Genomic DNA, 17,584 nt, shown 5'->3' with positions numbered 1-17,584 from the left:
GGCTGCAATATCACTCAGACCTCCTCGTTTTACAGACTGCCTTACATCTCTGTAGAGCAACCCAGTGTTTGTGTCCCTGTTCTCTTGAAATCCACTGAGGTGGCAAAGACCACAGCTCAGCAGAGCCATGGCTGGCTGGTGCAGGAAATTCCTTTTGGTCTGAGTGGGTGCAGGGCACAGGATGGCTTTTAGCAATGGAGCTGTGTGCACTGAATAAAACTGGCCCTTGAAGGCCACCTTGAATTAGGAATAATGCATTCTGTTTAGAGTAATTGGGTTTGAGGTAAGATGATGCGTGCAGTAATTTGTGTTTGTCTAGCCTGGGTGATGCAGGTTTTTGGTAATCAGGGGATATGATCTAGCAAGAAGTTTGTCAGGCTGCAGTCTGTGAAAGAACCAGTTTTGTTACTGGACTCATAGAAAGGCTGGTTGGAGAGGGCTCCTTGAAGTCCATTTTGTCCATATTTCGTGGCTTCTTCCTCATTTCCCTGAGGACCCTCTAGGACCTGTCTCAGCCTCTTTATTTCAAACCATCAGTGTTATCACTGAAATAATCAATAATTGCCACCAGCCTCTTCATGTTATCTTCCTTCTCTCTATCAGTCCTATCCCTGCTCCCACTGCCATAGTGCTTCTTCTTCTTTGTCCCTCATTTCTGATTAGCACAGCTGTTTCTTTACAGGCACCTCCTTGTCCTGCCTATTTCTTTTTCTCTATTTGTTCTTTCTCCTTCTCTGTCTCTCTCTGCATTTCAATAGACTTACTGGAATAGACCTATGTTAAATAAAAAATAAAAAAAGAAGTGAGAGAAGTAAAAGGCTTATCTCCTTCCAGGGGATGGATGAGGAACAGACTGCCTAACTCTACCGAGCAGTATCCTCACATGTGCAAGCATAGGGAAGTTCAGTGATCTTTTGGCATAAGTAGAATAAGCTCAGAGTTCATAAGTTTTCTGAGTTCCTTGTGACCATCTTCTGGTGAAACCCTGCCCCTGCTTTCCTCCTGAGACAGGAAGGCTGTGTGGCTGATGGCACTGGGCTCTGGGCACATCACCATGACAAGTGATGCTCTAGCTATTCAGCAGGCACCTCAGAAGCAAGGGGCAGCCTCAGAAGATGTCCTGGGGCACAGCTTGGCTGCCACATGCACTCAGGAGAGGAGCTGTGGATCTAGCCCAGCTCTTTACCGTTCCTTCCAACCATTTGGAATTGCTTCCACTGTCCTCCCTTTCCCTGTGCATGCTTGCTCTGAGCATTGCCTGTCTCTTGGTGTTCCCACAGCAATCTGTGGAAGACACAGCCCTGGATAGAGGTTGACTCCAGCACTGCTTGGACAGGAGATGCTCTGTTGAGGGCAGTTCTGTACGGTCCCTGGGAAGGACACAGCACATCAGGGTGGGTACTCTGAAAATAGCTGCATGCACTTACCATGGTTGCCTCAAGCTTCTCTCTTGAACATTACACAGGAACCTTACAGTGAAGTTTGGTAAAGAATTTTTGCTGTTTAATGCCATAAACAAATGATAAATCAAAGTGCTAACACATTGTGCTAGGCATGCTGAGCCCTGGCCCTTTGTTCAAATCTCCTTATGTGAAGTCTTCACCTCTGATGTGTAAAAAGAAGATAAAAGTTTACTGTGCAAGGCCCTGTGTGAATTGTGACCAGAAAGAAAGCGATTTTATTGTAGCAAACAAATGAGAAAGGAGGTGAATTTCACAATGTGTTACAAGTGAAGAGAGGAAAGGAAAAGATTACCAAGAGTCATTAATTTTCTTTTTTTTTATTATGTATATTTTCATTAGAAAACAATCTTGAACACCCAGGAATAGTTTTCTAATAAACGTAAGCTCATGAAGAGCACTTGGAAGTTTCCATTCTGGGTTCAGGAGAATGACGGGACAGTAACACAGTCGACATGGTCATTCCTCTTAGTCAGCCCCTCCCTTGTGGCTGATTTTTCCTTACATTGCAGCCTTCCCTTCCCCGTGCTTCCTGCCCTGGACAAAACCACCCCCTCCCTCCCAACCCCATAGACATCTCTGTAGTGGTCTCAAAGAGAGTATTTCTGCATGGACACACCACTGACTCATCTCAACCCACAGTGAACGTAGTGATTTCTGTGGATCCCAGCAGCAGACCTGGGGGATCCATGCAGAGACACTGCTTCCTCTCCTGGGCAGACCCTGTAGTAGTGAAGGAGGCCTTAGGAGTGACTTCAAAGGGGACTCACATGTAGAGATGCAAAATTTGCCCACTGGGGATGAAGATCCAGGGAAGTGTTCTTGCCATCCCTGCTAGCTACCTCCATTCTTGCACTCAGCCTCTCGGGGGCAAAAGTCCTGAAGGGATTGATGCATAGCTACGGGCTGGTTGTGCTTCTGGAATGAGGAAGATTTCCTCCCCAGGCCTGGCCTGCATTGCCTGCAAAAGGGTTTGTTTGTAACGGAGAGCTGATGTAAATGAGCTAAAAACACAAGGGAACAAGGTCATTTTGATTTGCTACCGTATGAAGCTGACAAAGATTCTTGCTCTTCTGTGGTCAGAACAAGCCTCACCCAGGTTACCACCATCCAAAGTACAAGTGCTTTGTCCTCACTGTGTTTCTGGCTCAGGTACATCATCCACTGTAGTTACCCTGAGGCTAAGAAACAAAAGATTCCCCGTGCCATTATCCCACAGCTTGATAGCAGTGAAGGAGATGCTTGAAAACAGTTGCTCTTCTGGATCAAGAAGTGAAACTCCATGAAAAAGGGTTCTGCTGGCCACATCAGTCTAGAGGAGCAGGAGGAAGATCTGTGTGCCTGTTAGCAAGGAGTAGAAGGGCTGTCCAGACTCCCATCTCAGAGAGATTGCTACCATTTGGTAGCATTGAATCACCCCTTTCCAAAAGAAAGTGAAGATTATGGAGTAGTGAGTGAAAGGGGAGAGGGAATATCATCTCATAAGAACAGAGGTACTGAGATCAGCTGGTCAGAGAACATTAATTTTTGTCTCTCTAGCTAGAAAATAGATCAGGTGGGTTAGTTAGAAGTCTGTTAATCCTTATAGGAAAAAGGATCTTTATAAAGTGTAGTAGAAAAACTCCCAGAGAAGCGTGGCAGGCTGAATTTTAAAGGAAAGCTCTCCTGTGATGAAGACCAAAGCATAGAGTAGCTCTCATCAGCTTGAGCTGTGAAAGGATGAGACAGGTCACTTGCAGGGGCACGATGGGCATGTGCAATTTTTGTGATTATTAATATTATAACCTATATCAGCTGATCAAAGCTGCCCAACAGTGACTTGCTAACAACAGGTGGTGATCCTGCCACAGAAGAGAGGCCGGAGGCAAACAGCCTGATGCCAGCTCATCCAGATGGGAGCTCTGGTACTTTGGTGAAGGCTACACACTAGGAAGTCTCCTTGAGCAGACTCAGTCACTGAGACTTTCTTTGAATGATCAGGGAACTGAATGTAATATCCTAATTCTGTTTGGCAAAGCACATCTTGATGCATAATATAACATAGAAAGGAGCATCTTCTCTTAATACTTCTTCTCTACTGTTACTTCTTTAAGACTTGGGTATCAGAACACTCCTTTTTCATTTTCTTTTTTTTTTTCCTTTTAAAAATAAGAAATATGGGAAATGTGGCTTGGAAAATAATTTCTGTGTGAGTTCTTGTCCCGTTTAGAAATCCATCTCTTTTCAAGCAGTTGTGATGACAGCTGTTTGTGCTTTTGCATCATTGTGCTTGTTTGAGGCTCAGATAATTTTGGGGGTCTTTAACCTGTTTCCTGCTGCTGGAGCTGAGTGTCTGTTTTCCACATATTTCTGTCTTAATTAAATGCTATACAATAATGAGCATGAACTAAAGATAGGCCAAAAGTGCCATAAAAGTATCTCCCTCTTCTTTCTTCTCTTTGCCTGGTCAAACCCTATGTCGCTTTTTCCACACAGCAGCTCCCTGGCTTCTGACAAGATCTATTAAAAAATCAAGTATTGTTGTAGGTTTATTTAGGTTTTTATCTTTTCTTTATGTTTGCAGGATAACATTTATAAATATATATGTATATGTATCTTGCAATTCCAGTTCTGGAAGAGAAAACCTCATTCTTTCATCAAATGAGAAATTCACCCACTGACCTGGAGGTAATTTGAATAATGAACTAAGATAGTTTTTGATGTTTGTGTAAACAGCACAGAACTGTCAGATTCTGCTCTCCTTTTATCCAACATGATAGATGTGAGATCAAAGACTGCCTGCAGTAACTGCTGCATGTCAGACTTGCATTATTGAGGGAAACATTCCTAGAGCCACTGGTCCATTGCTGCAAAATGGAGGAAACCAATTGGTGTTTTCAGCACATTTCCTTCAGCACGTGAGAAATGGTGAAGGTCAATGCAATAGGCTGCTACACGTGCTTGTGCTCTCAGGATTCGAATGTCTTTGTTTGTCAATGGAGTGAATTTTCCTGTCTGGAAATGTAAGGATGTAGGAGACTTAAAAACTACTCTGGGAGGAATTTTGTCTGCTCATGAGATCTTCAGAACCAGTCTAAGGATGGCAGTGGGGATGAGGCATCTGTTGCCTCAGGAATGAGAAGGAGCAGTCACAGGGGAGATGATGGTGGAGATCAGGATTCTCAACCAGTAGCTCCTAAGGCAATTGCACTGCTGAATGTTTTCCTCCAATTCCTTGACCAACATAAAAGAGAAAGAGGAAGCAGCAGCTCTTCTGACCATGCATCCTCACAAGAAGACAGACAGGAGTCCTGGTGGATGTACCACAGGCTGGAAGTGCTAATGGTGCATCCTCATCCTACACTGAAGAGCATTAGTGCTTTGCTTAGTCAAAAGAATCTTTTTCTCTCAAGGAAAACAAAGAATGACTGACCACTGCAAGTGGACAGAGGATGGTCTTCAGAACTGGAAAGTGTTCAGAATGGTCCTCCAGCTACAGCCATTGGCTCTAGTATTACTCATGCCATATCAAGGGCTTTGAGAAGGGCCAGGGATCTAGCAGGCATGAATAGTATTTTCCTGTCTCCCTGAGTGAAAACAGGACAGCCGACACTTCTCTTGACTGAAATCTAAGCTGCTGACTTTCTCTTTCCTTGGGTTGCCCATCCCATCATGGGAAAGTAAAACATGAACCTCTTCACCACCTTGCTTGGGAAACCACAACAGGGAACACACCGGATTTGTTTGAAAAACAGCCCATAGCTTTTTACATTTTAAATTGGAAATGAAGTGTTAGCTGGGTATATGGGTTTTGCCAGCATTTGTAGCAACCAATTAACAGCAGGCACTGGGATTGGCAAAGTAAATATATATCAAAGACTGATGGTTATAGAGTTTGAAATATTGATACAGACTCTTAACATTCCCTGTGTTCTCTGGTGACCCTTGGGTTAGTGCATGTGCCTGACCTCTTGCAGGCACAGAGGAAGAGGGTTTGAACTTGGCAGTGAGTATTTACCAAGAGACAGGATGGCAAGAATGGAAGAGCTGTGGAAGCTGGAGGCCAGCACTGATGTTTCAGTAGGCAAGAACAGCATTGGCAACTGACACAGAGCAAAACACCTCTGAAGAGCATAACCAGAAAAGCATTACCAGAAAGACCTGTCAAAGCTGACAGAAAATCAGGGGACTGGCAGAAATCACAAGATTCAGCAGGACCATACGCACACGATTTCTGATGATAGTTTAACACAGTCCTCCACACTGACCACCCCCAAACAATGCTGGAGGACCACAAAGCCCAAGAACTGAGGGGTCTCCACAGTGATAGGACCCAGAATTTTCTCCATTGGGAGAAACAGCTGCCTTACTCTGCAAGCTTTGTTTGTCAGTGGAAGGTGATCTGACAGCTTTGCAACAAAGTACAGGGAACGTCTCTTCAGGGACCCAGCAGACAAGACTAGAAGAAAGACATGGGGAAGAAGAGATGCCTCTGTAGCATAGCTCTGCCCCGTCTCATCTATCTGCTAGAATCACCCAATACTCAACTTATTTTTCATGTCTTGGGAGCGTACTGTCTCCATTTGCACCTTTGAAAGTCCTGCATAGTAGCACAAAGGGGACGGCACAAGGAGATTGTGGGAGATGAGAGAACTGTGCTATGGAAGGAAGAGATCCTCAGTATTTCTGCCATCAAAACTTTGAGGAGGAAAGGAAAAGGGAATTCAAAACCCCAACCCCCACACTAAATTTGCACTTGTTCTCTCAGGCTGGCAGCCTAGAAGTTCGTAAACTCAGAAGTACCTTGTTGTGGAGTAAACTGTTCTGAAAATAGTTTCCAATGGCTTCCCCGGAGTTTGCTTTGCTGGTGGCAGCCCTTCGGCTCCCATGCTGGCACATGTATGAAGTTCTTTGAACAAGTTTTGACCTTCCTTTAGCCCCTCTGCCCATCAAGCCAGCTAATGACATGCTTCGTATTGCACAGAACACATACAATTGACAAGTTCATAGTGTTGTTTAAATATTAAACAGTCTAGACAGGCTTTTGAGTCTTATGCCGCTGTGAAAAGGCTCAGACCGTGCCCATCTCTGAAACTGGGCTGCGGGATCATTTGCACAGTAAGACAGACAATAAGACTTGTATACATTGCCATGCAACAGAATAGACCCCAAACCGCCAGCCCTAAGTGGAAAGTTTATTTCTAAGCACAATATATGGAAAAAACAAACCAACAAACCCCACAGATATAGAAAACGTTGTAGCAAATCCCTGGTCAAGTAGGACTTCATGTCTGTCACTATCCTGCACCTCACAGCCGCTTAAAATGTCATGCAATGGAGGAGAGGGCACTCGGACGACAGCCTCCGCTTCCGATCGAGGAGGGTCTCCAAGGAGGAGAAGGCCGATGGGACTCCCGCTGTGATTCAGACTGTAACCAGCAAAAGGGCAGTGCTGCTCACCCCCACCACACACCTCGTGACTACCGGTGGTAGACTTAGCACTTCTACAGGCTTTACCAACGTGGATTCTCACAACACCCCTGTGAGGTAGGTACGTATTTTTATTCCCCCTTTGCGTGGAGGGGGGACTGAGCCAAACAGCCCAAGGCTACAGAGTCAGTGGCAGAGCTGGAGTGAGAGTATGCAGAGTCCTGTGTGCTCAGAGTACACCACTCTTTCACAGCAAGTTGTGCTTCTGACCTCATAACATTTTATCTGTTAGCCAAATAAAAGGAATTTGACTTCTCCATATTAAATGAGTGGAGGGCAGGGAGGGAAACGACATCATGGATGACAGTTGTCCCTTCATCTGTGTAGGCTTCCCCCTTCCCAAAAACACTATAATTACTCATCTCTTGGAATGAGGACAGCTTCCAGAACAGGCATAGGGGTGAGAGGCTGCTGTGTTTGCTTGCTTTGGCCAGGTTTCTCTCTACTGAAGCAGTTCTTCCAGAGATCATTCATTGCAACACCTTCCTTCTGGGGGATAGCTACTTTCAGAGATGATTGGAACTGCCCCTTCCCTCTCCCTCTGCCCACCACCATCTCTCTTCTCCCCTCTGCCAAAAGCACTCTTTGGTAGATAGTAAATCTGGTCAGACAAAGGTACAGTGGCCTCAGAAACCATGCTGTTTCACACTGGTCCTCAGTAAGCTTTCTCAGATGGTGTTCCACCTCCCACATTCTCTGCCAGAGAACCTGTTCTGTTGCATTCTGATATTTAAAGGGACACTGTCAAGTAATTGAGGTGAAAAACACGACCTTGCCTCAAGCTGCTAACCTCCATCTTCAATGCTGCAGGATGGCTGCCATGTTCAAACCCAGAGGCACCTTCTCCACTCCAGAAACACCTGACCTGTGAGAGCCTGGCTGCCAAAGGAGCCGGTAGCCTACGTTTGCCCTGTCTCCCCAGAAGGTGCAAGAGGTGCTGGTATGATGATGGAGGGCAGCTGCATTCAGCCATCATGCAACGTTGCTTGGCACTGCTGCCAAATGGATACAGTTTGGCTGAAGACATTGTCTTGATTTCGGAGGGAGCTGGGTTCAGGTTTGAACTCTATGGGGTCATTGTTTTGTGATAGCTGAGCTTTTGCTCCTCAAAATCCCAGCTAATCTCCATATTTCCAGGGTTCCTGCTCTTATGCTTCCTCTGTGGCAGCTGCAAAATAACTCAACCCATAGAGTTGGGACATACCCTCCATAGAATGAGGACAGTCAGCAGGAAATCAGAAATATGGATTTCCTCCTGTTGCAGAAGAAAGGTGGGGAGGAGAACGACAGGGATGGTGAGGAATGGGGTGAGTGGAGAGAACCATACATGCCCAAATGGAAAAGGACAAAATCCATAGGGAAAGAAATTTTATTTTCAAGCTTGTAAGAGAATATTACAAACAATGGAGAGTAAAAAAAGCCCAAACCCTAAAAACTATTTAAAAAGTACTTGACAGTGTCCCTTTAATATCCACAAATGATTCAGCCATTGTGCATTGAAAGAGAATGTTCCTGAAGAGCAACCGATACCTTCGAGGATATACCCCAGAGAAGGAGACTTATTAGAAGTGCTACACAGTCAGTCAGCAACTGTGCTCCCTCTTCAGACTAACTCTCTTTTGGATGATTGAATGGAATAGACTCTGTAATAAACTAACAGACTGGATGTGAAAGGATCAGCCTACAAGACTGAGTGAGACTGTTGCAAATTGAGCAGCAGAGATACAGACACCAAAAAAAAAAAAAAAGTACATCTCTAATGCATGAGTGTCTGAATCAGCAAGGGAGCAGAAACCCACCAAAGATGGGTCAGCTTCTTGTGATTGGAGTAAAATGGAAGGAAATTAACCTGGAATGTCTGCATGGAAAATGATGTGTGTGGGTGGCAAGGTCTGGATGCTGGATTTGGGGTTATGGAGGCATGAATCACACCAGTACTTGTGCTTGAAACACCTGCGGAACGTTTGTACAAAATTTGCCAAAAATGCCTATACGTCAAATAAAGGTTATGGAGCACCCTCCCCCCTCCCAGTTCTACCCTCACAAACCCCTTGTCAGGAACATTATGAAAAAACAGGCTTCTTGGTGAAATTTGGGTATGCCTGGATTTTGTTAAGATTTTCTTAGTGAGATGATTTAATCTGTCTTCTGTAAATCAATACTGAAAAATCCCCAGCCATTTCACTTCAGGTACCCCACGGTAAATCAAACAAGGCTCCAGTGACTCATGAAACAAAACAACTCATAGCCCTGGTTAATTGGAGTCTGGGAAATAAAAACACTCCAAATATTTTGTTCCCTTCCATGTTTTTATAAATCTCACACTACGTGTGTGTTTGTGTGCGCGTGCGTGTGTGTACGGGGGCTGTGCACAGAGCATTACCTATTCCAGGTAATAGGATTTGTAAGACATGCTAAACCGTCTGTTCCTCTGCTTCCCCAGAACTCTGCCTACTCAGTTTGTAGTCTGTATTGCACTTGTTTTGTTGGTTTTTTTGTGATTTGTGTTGTTATTTTTTTTCTTTTTTTTTTCTTTTTTTTTTTTTTTTTTAAACAGGCTGGAAAACATTAACCTCTTTAGCATGAGTGTGCAGCTCTCCCTCCACCTGCTTTTTTCCTTAGCTGGCCAGGTGCCGCCTCTTATATCTTGTGCAGTTACTGAAAAAAGAAAAGAAGAGAAGAAAAAAAAAGAAAAAAGAAAAGGAAAGAGAAAGAAAAAGGCACACCATGCTCCTCTGCTTTATGAGTTCTTTGTCTCCTCCGCTTCGTGTTAAGGCCTCCTGAATTCCTCTGCTCAGACCGTCGTGACCCTCATGACGAGCTCTCTGTTACTACTAGACTGACTCCTCTGTTCGTGAGGCCTCAGGTGGCTGAGTATATGCAGGATGGTATAAGCACAGTGGTGGTCAGAGAGGGTGCCTGTGGCATGGCCGGCAGCCCGTGCCCCGCTGTCGGCTGGAGCGGAGTTAGTGGCTGTACCACCAGTGGAGGACGAGTGGGTGGTTTGGGAGGAGGGGCGCTGATTTGTCCTGGTCCCTGTTTTTTGCTCCTCCATGTCCTTTGTTTTGTCATAGTTCAGCACTTTCCACTGCTGATTGACCGCCTGCCACCGTTTAAAAATCCGGTAAACCGAGGGCCCTTCGTGTATTATTAGACCTGGAGGGAAGGGGGAAAGAAATAGACATAAAACACAAAACTTCAGAAAGAACCATAAACCTTCCCCAGCATTCTCCCCCAGTTAGCTGGTTAAGCTCAGCTCTCCAGCCAGTACTTTCTCAATTATAAATCCTGTATTTTAATTCCCGACAGGCAGAGCACTGGTGGATCCCTTTTCCCCCTGAATTAAAGGGATTACGGTTTTATCTCAGCCATCGATAAACGGATCGTAAATGGAGCACAATGAGTTATGCTCTTACAGCAAAAGAGTATCTGTTTACCAACAAATGCCCAAGGTTTATCTCTCACTGGGCTAATTTTGCATGCTGCATAGGCATGATTCACCAGGCTCAGGCGTGTGTTTGGAGGGGGTGTAACTGCAGCTGACGTGTCACTGACGGCTGCTGCACAGCGCCGTGTGTGTGCACAGTCCCTGTCTCTCCCCACACACACAGCAGCAGAGCAGACACTCATGTGGTGGCCAGAGGCAGAAACTGAGCAGAAAAAGAGGTCTGTCTATACCTGTAAGTGCTTTGTTATCCAAGGCAAAGTTTTGCTCATCTGCAGAGCAGGTACCTCATCGAATGTCACTGCCTCCTTTCAAGGGGGAGCTCAGCACGCTTGACAGAAGGGGCAGAGGAGCTCCCAGTGTGTGCAGAGCATTCAGACAGACAGTGCCTGTGTCCTGCTGCCCACCTGCAGGCACAGGGCTGATGTCTGGGGACGGCTCTGGGCTGTAGGACATGGCACTGCTAATGGTCTCTGTTCATAAGAGAAGGAGCAGCTCAGGCCCCTCAGTAGCCCTGCAGTTATCTCATTTCCCAGCTGTCTCCATCATCCTCCCAACCCATGCATGAGGACTAAGGAATTAAATCATTTCAGTTGCTTCAATGATGACAGAACTTGAGTATAAAGCTCTGCTATTATTATTGAAGTTGCCAGACCCTGGCTAGACCCTGTGGCAGTAGTAGGTTTAGCAGTGGCTGCCACACAGGTCTTCTCCACTGATGCTGGAGGAAGCTGCAACATCTCCTGTAGACTGGCTTAGCTGGCACACTGTAATATACCTCACAAGCTTTGCTAGAGAATGGGATTTATGTGGAATGACGGGAGACTGAGTGTCCCTGCTTTGCAGCCATCTGACTCTTAAGGGAAGTGCCTTTGTGTCCCATGTAACTGAAGCCAGACCAGGAGGCAGGACTGGGTGAGTTAGCACATAGGTGGCTTCATTGTCCTTAATGATGAAGGCTTCACCATTCTGGGTCAGGATCAAGATTATCAAAACCCCTTCTAAGAAGAGTAGCTCTCTTGCCTTCCTGTTGCAAGCATAAAAATACAAGACTCACAAGAATCAAACCCATGCCTAAACAAAGGGGCTGACTTGACCAACAATGTGTAGAGAGATGATAGGCACCCCAGAATAAAGTGGTTTACAGCTATTCCTGATTAATCAAATGCTACAGTTTTACCCACCACCTACCTTTTCCAGATAGTTCTAGCTTCTGATGACAAATAATTACTGGAGACAACCTGTGCCACATCAGACCCCAAAATACCTGAAGGTCATCTTACCCTTAGGGCTCATCTCTCCATTATTCACTGATAGGATGCAGCCACTTGGTTTCTTAGGATCAGATCTGATGTCAGAGAGTTTAAAGCACTGCCTCAGTACAGACTGAGTTTCCAGCCTCCCTGGTTCTAAGCATAACTATGAGCCCTGCTGACTTGATCCCAGATTAGCTTCAGGGGGACTGACATTCATTGAAATGGGGTGCTGAGCCTGCTCACTGGCTGGAGAAGTAACTCCATTGGGTTGCTTGTATGCAGATCTGACTATTTTGGGACAGGGAATGGTGTAGGGCACTCCAGTCCGAGAGAACTCTACCCTCTGGTTCCCACAGGCCACTGAGATTGCACAGCTGTAACCCTGCAGTGCTGCTGGCTTTTTATAACCAAACCCCGTGATGTCATAATAGAAAATGTGGGTTTTCCTTCCTGCTTTGAAACATGGTTGAGAATTCTGACATGCTCTGATCAAAGCATCACCCATAAAAAGCAGGACTTAGGGAAAGCCTGTAGATCCAGCCAAGGAGACAGAGCTTTGAAGCATGCCTGAAGTGGATCAGCCCATGACAAGGGACATTAGACATACATTTAAATGAGCAGTCTGATCAGTAATGAATGAAATTCCACTCTGATCAGTGTTTCTCAGAGACCACTTTAAGCCTGGGATAAAAGAGCCAAAATCAAATGTTTTCTCTTTGGCTGTAGAACAGTCTCCATAGAATCAAATCCATTCTACAAAGTATTAAACACCGAGCCACGACTGTAAATCTATTCTTAATTACCTTATCACAAATATTTAATGCGCAGCCTGATTCAAGAGGGCTGTTTATAAAATTCTTGTTTGTTTGCCTTCTAATTATAAATGTTTATGATCTTATGCAATTAACTGTGTGATGCTGATGGATGGGTTGCTGAGTCAATTGAGCAGCTGTTTTCTTAGATAGTTTTGGTTTCCAAATATTTATAAAAGTACAAAATAACCTCTTTTCATCTGTATTTACTGGGCTCTAAATTACTTATCGATTTCCTAGTGTCAAGCTCAGGAAGCTGTAAAATTAAGAAGGAACCAAGTGGAGGGGTGGGCATGGAAGCGGAAGTAACAGTGATGCATTTGCAAGAGGAACTGCCAAGAGTAAGCAAGAGTCTATCAGTTAATATCAAGCTGCAGGATGCTTAATGCTCTCACTGAAACAAATCTTGTCTGCCTCAGACAAATTAGGATTGGAATTCTTACATTCAGCTCTGTGCATCCCTTAACAAGAACACCCCTCCCCTCAAGAATCGTTGTTGACAGAGGTGAAATGGTCAATTTAAAAGCCATAATTCCATGGGAAGTCCTTTAGAAGGACTGTATTCAACTTGAGGTGTTCATTTGGAAGCAATTATTCCATAAGCCAAATCCTCTATGTGAGTGTGTAAGATTGCAGGTTGGTGTGATCTTCTCTCTTTTTGCAGTCCTCAACAGAGAAATGTCTGTATCAGAGTTTCAGATGGATTCTGGGAGTGTCCTGGTCCTTTTCTACTCCTCCCCATTTTATCTTCACATCTTTATATTATGCTTCACAAAATCTGTTATCAGTGGATCCTCTGTGAAAACCATCCTCTTCTGAAGGAAGATTTCTGTGAGTTGTACACAAAACCTGTTAGTCCAGATCGCTGCCTGCTTCACAAAATCCCTTGTTTGTAGTGCTGGTGAAGTGGAACGCCCATGGAATGTGGGCACTCATGATGTGCTGCTCTCATTCCCATTTTCTCATGTAGAGACCTGGCTGGACCAGCACTGGATGAAATTCCTTGATCTGAAAATCATTGGAAGCTGGACTCTCTTGGGCTTAGATGAGACAGAGGTGCATTGCATCAGTGGGCTTGTAAGAAAACTGATCAGGAGAAAAGTCCTGAGCCCAAGGGCCAAAAGGGCTGCTGGGAGAACAGTGGCAGATGTAACAAGGGAATTGTATTTGTGTCTCTGGATGGGGAAGCAGGGATCAATTGCTGTACCACCATCCTGTGAGATTAACCCACAGGATGTGAGCCTCCAATTTAAAGTAACTTTGGAGCAGCAATTTCCCAGAAATTACATTCAGTGAATTCCTGAACATGGTCAGCCTCTGCCACCAAGTGATGTTTTCCCCAGAATTTTCCGCCTCTAATTAACCTTCTTCTTATTCCAACACTTGTCATGCATTTTCCTGAAAGAAACAGGTAAATTTTTAGGGCAGGAACTGTTTCACCTGTTTGCCAGTAAAGAAAACCACCAAAACAGGGCTTCTGCTGACAGTGGATGGCTCATCACCCCTGCACTGACACTGATATTATCTACACGAGAAAAAAAATCACAGTCCATTCCAGCCAGTTGCCTTCTCAAAAAGGCCCTGTCCTGTCACCTCTTGTTTCCACCTTCAGCAGGACTTTGCCTTTTTGTTTTCCTTTTCAAATGCAATTTCATCTCAGGCAGACAGCTGCCATGCTTCAGCCTGTTTCTGTTGCTTTCATTATTGGGTGTCAGGGGAAGATTACGGCAGCTGTGATCAAAGCTTAATGTTTGCCTCCACAGCAGTTGTGACTCAGGCCAAGGTAAACCAAGCTTTCTGGAAGATAACACTTTATTTGCTAGGCTTTCTCTCTACTGACATCATTGCATACACAAACCCTTCCCTCCCTTTCTGTGAATTCTTTAATCTTTTGTGACAATCTCAAAATTCTGCACTTTTGTTTCCGAAGCTCCACCAGCTCAGCCCTCACTAATCTTTTTGCCTTTATCTTATCCTATTTGCTCCATCCTTAGTCTCCTTTTATCTTGACCTAAGAACAGGCAAGTGGCTGATGATAAATCAGGAAAAGACAGCCAGAAGGATCTGTTCCTGGAAATACAGGCTTGGAAAGGGGTACATAGTATCTGGCATCCCTCACCCTTGTGCCCAGGTCAGTTCCAGCTGAGTATGACAGGTTCTCTAACAGCCTGGCATACTTAGATGCTCCTGTGGCTGATACTCAAGGCTGCAGAGCTGTGCTCTTCAGGAAATGGGGAAGAGGGTAAACCAAGGAGCAAGGAGAGGTAGTTTTGTAATTGAAAACAATGTCATGGCATCAATGTGACTCTGCACTTGGGCTAATTTGGAGGAGAGTTGTGAACCTTGGAGCTGACTAGGCTGGGAACGAGGTAATGTCCTTCTTCTCCTCAATCCTGTTCATCATCTCCAGAACCTCTTCATTTCATCCCCCTTTTTCTGCAGGCAAACTCCCCAGCATAGTGCAGTCCCAGACCAGAGAGGTGCAGAATCAGCACTGTAACACCCCACCTGCCTTTTGATTCCCTGATGAAACAAACCGGTGTGTCACTTTCTTCAGCAGTGTGACTGTCTGATCCAGCTTGCATCTGGGATTCTGATTTCTCATTCCTAAGGGTAATGCTTTGCACCGCTCTTTATTCAATTACATCTTGTTGATTCCTCCAATTTGCCAAGATAATTTCACATTTCAAATGCCGATCTGATCCTCCAAAGTGCTTGCAGCCTTTCCAAGCTTGGTGTCATCTGTGTATTTTATTACAGCACATCCTATTTAATTATCTAAGTCAGTAATAAAAATATTGAAGAGAGCAGAGTCCAAAAGACTCTCTACTTGAAATGTGTTTCCAGCTTACAGCACACCACTGGTCACTACTAAGAAAGCAGTTTCTCCATTGGCTGTACACCTGCATTATATTTACTTAATCTAGAACATGCTTCTGTGGGAGGAGAGTCCAAAGGCAAAGCACCAAGAGCATTGCCCAAGCCACAGCATATTAAAATAACAGCTTCCTCCTTAGCCACTTTACAATTACCTTTCCAAATTACATCTGGTTATACTCCTGTGCTCACCAATTGGTTAGCTAAAAAATATCCAGTATCTTTCTATGCATCAGTTAAGCTGATTTGCCCTTCATTTCCTCAGTGCCTACCTTCATTATCTGATAGAGATTATATTTAAAGTTAGGTACTCTGCTTGCATTTCCCCAGCTGCCTGGCACCTCCTGCATCCTCCTCAAGTTCCTGATGATGAAATGCTCATGGGTCAGCCACTGTTCCTGCAGCTGCCTCTGAAGTTCATTAGGACATGCTGACAAGGACAGAGCTAACTCATTTGAATACTTTTGAGGCTGTTCTTTTCTGATTCTGCCCTGGGCTCCTTTCTCCTCATTAAAATTATTTTAGTTAAGTTTTATTTTAGTTAAGAGGACTGAAACAAAAGCAACATTTAACTATTTGGCCCTTTGTTATCAAATACTATTTGAGCTCTTAGACTTGCCTTGTTCTTCTTCACTTATGCTTATGGACCCAGTTCTTTTTGTCCTTTGAATCTCTGGATACTCATTTTGGGGCTCAATTCTGACAGCTCCCCCTGCCTGTGTGATTTCCAGAGACTTTTCATTAGTTGAAGGTTATTCTTTCTGCCTTTTGTGTGATTGCAGCTTCTGATTTTGGGTCCTCAAAGAGTTCCCGATGCAGCCTCTGTGCTCTCTTCCCACGCTTCTGAGCTTCCCCCTGCACAGGCACAGTTTGCTGCTGTGCCTTTAGTATCATCCCTTTTGGCAGCTGTGAGCTGTTCACAGCTCTTTTATCCTTCAGATTCTCTTCCCAAGAGACATTCGCTGCTCTGCTCCCCTGGGGATGCTGCTGCTGCTTTTCTGGAGTCCATTATCCTCACATCTTACTTTTCTTCAGCTCTGGAATGCTTTCATTAAGCAGTTGCTTCCCATACAAACTACTGATACATTCAAATTTTCAGGGAGTCTTTGCTTTCTGGGGAAATCGAATAGGAAGTATAGATTCCTTCATAACTGTCATCTCCACTCTCCAAAATATAATTTTTGTCCCCAGAATGTTTCAAGAGCTGAACACACTGCCCTGCATCCAGAAGTAGTTCCTACTGGTTAGCCTGGAACATATGGCACTGTCTTTTAGACATTTCTGGAAGCTGCAAGACACTGGACCAGTGATCAAGATTTCTCTAGTCCACAATACTTTTAGCAAAGGTCTGCTCTGAATAATGCTGTAACTGTACTAAGAGGGTGTACAAACTTAGCAATTGCCAGCATTGAATGAGATAAAGTATAAATTGAAAATGTATTCATAATGATTAGAGCTCAAGTGAATGCTTAACATATGGAAAAATAATTAGCTGATTATAATCAAGCATTTTTTATCAATCATGCACTTTTTTTTAATGTCTAAAGAACTGATTATGTATGAATCTGAACTGTGTTTTGGCTCAGCAGAACTGGGATGTCTGTGTGGCCAGACTCCCTTGAGTGCTGTTATCACTGGATGACATGGCCCTCATGGATCCCATGGACCTGGGGAAGCCAAAACACTCCTTCTGCAAAGTGCATTCACTCTAGTGAGGTTTCACTGTCACACAGCTTTCCCAGCACTGGGATGCCATGCTTGGATCTCCTGGGCCACAGGGCCATGACTCCAGCAAAACTGAAATTGAGCCCCTCAGAGAATGGTACCTCCATGGCCAGGGGAGAGCTCCCACCAGTGTACACAGAGAAGCTTCTCCCAGTCTTGAGGAAGTATTTTATGAAGGTTTGGACTCTTCCATTTTGGGTCACTACAGCAAAAGCAAGCTGACCCATAACCCTTCAAGTGCTGACTAACCAGAAAACCTTGTGTTTATTACAGCTCATTTCTCCTTGTTCAAAGGCAGCTGTGCCTCAGAGCTTCCTCAGATCCTGGTGGGCAAGGACCATCCCCACCCCCAAGTGCAGTGAGAGTCCTTCTCCCTCCCTGCTTCCTCCACTCCATCTGGCAGAGCCACGGGAGCAGCAGATCCCATCTGGGCAGGTCATTATGCTGCATCCCAAGCTCTCTGCAGCAAGAGCCCTGCCAGGTGGGACAGGGATCCAGCATGCTGGCACCTCAGGGAGTCCCCACAGCTGCTGCTCCACC

General features: G+C 44.8%; 1 protein-coding gene across 2 annotated transcripts in view; it reads right to left on the bottom strand.

Annotated features, from left to right (window-relative positions):
- Window positions 1–1,764: 1,764 nt before the first annotated feature.
- MARCHF4 (membrane associated ring-CH-type finger 4) overlaps window positions 1,765–17,584 on the bottom strand; it is a 103,140-nt gene continuing 87,320 nt past the window's right edge. For both annotated transcript variants that reach the window (XM_064434898.1, XM_064434897.1), the window contains one exon: window positions 1,765–10,085. In XM_064434898.1, coding sequence (XP_064290968.1) covers window positions 9,724–10,085 — 362 coding nt within the window. In that variant the 3' untranslated portion in view covers window positions 1,765–9,723. The remainder of the gene's footprint in view (window positions 10,086–17,584) is intronic.

Source organism: Passer domesticus, chromosome 10 (genome assembly GCF_036417665.1).
Source record: "Passer domesticus isolate bPasDom1 chromosome 10, bPasDom1.hap1, whole genome shotgun sequence".
Lineage (NCBI taxonomy): Eukaryota > Metazoa > Chordata > Aves > Passeriformes > Passeridae > Passer > Passer domesticus.
This window is presented reverse-complemented; position numbering and strand designations above follow the sequence as displayed.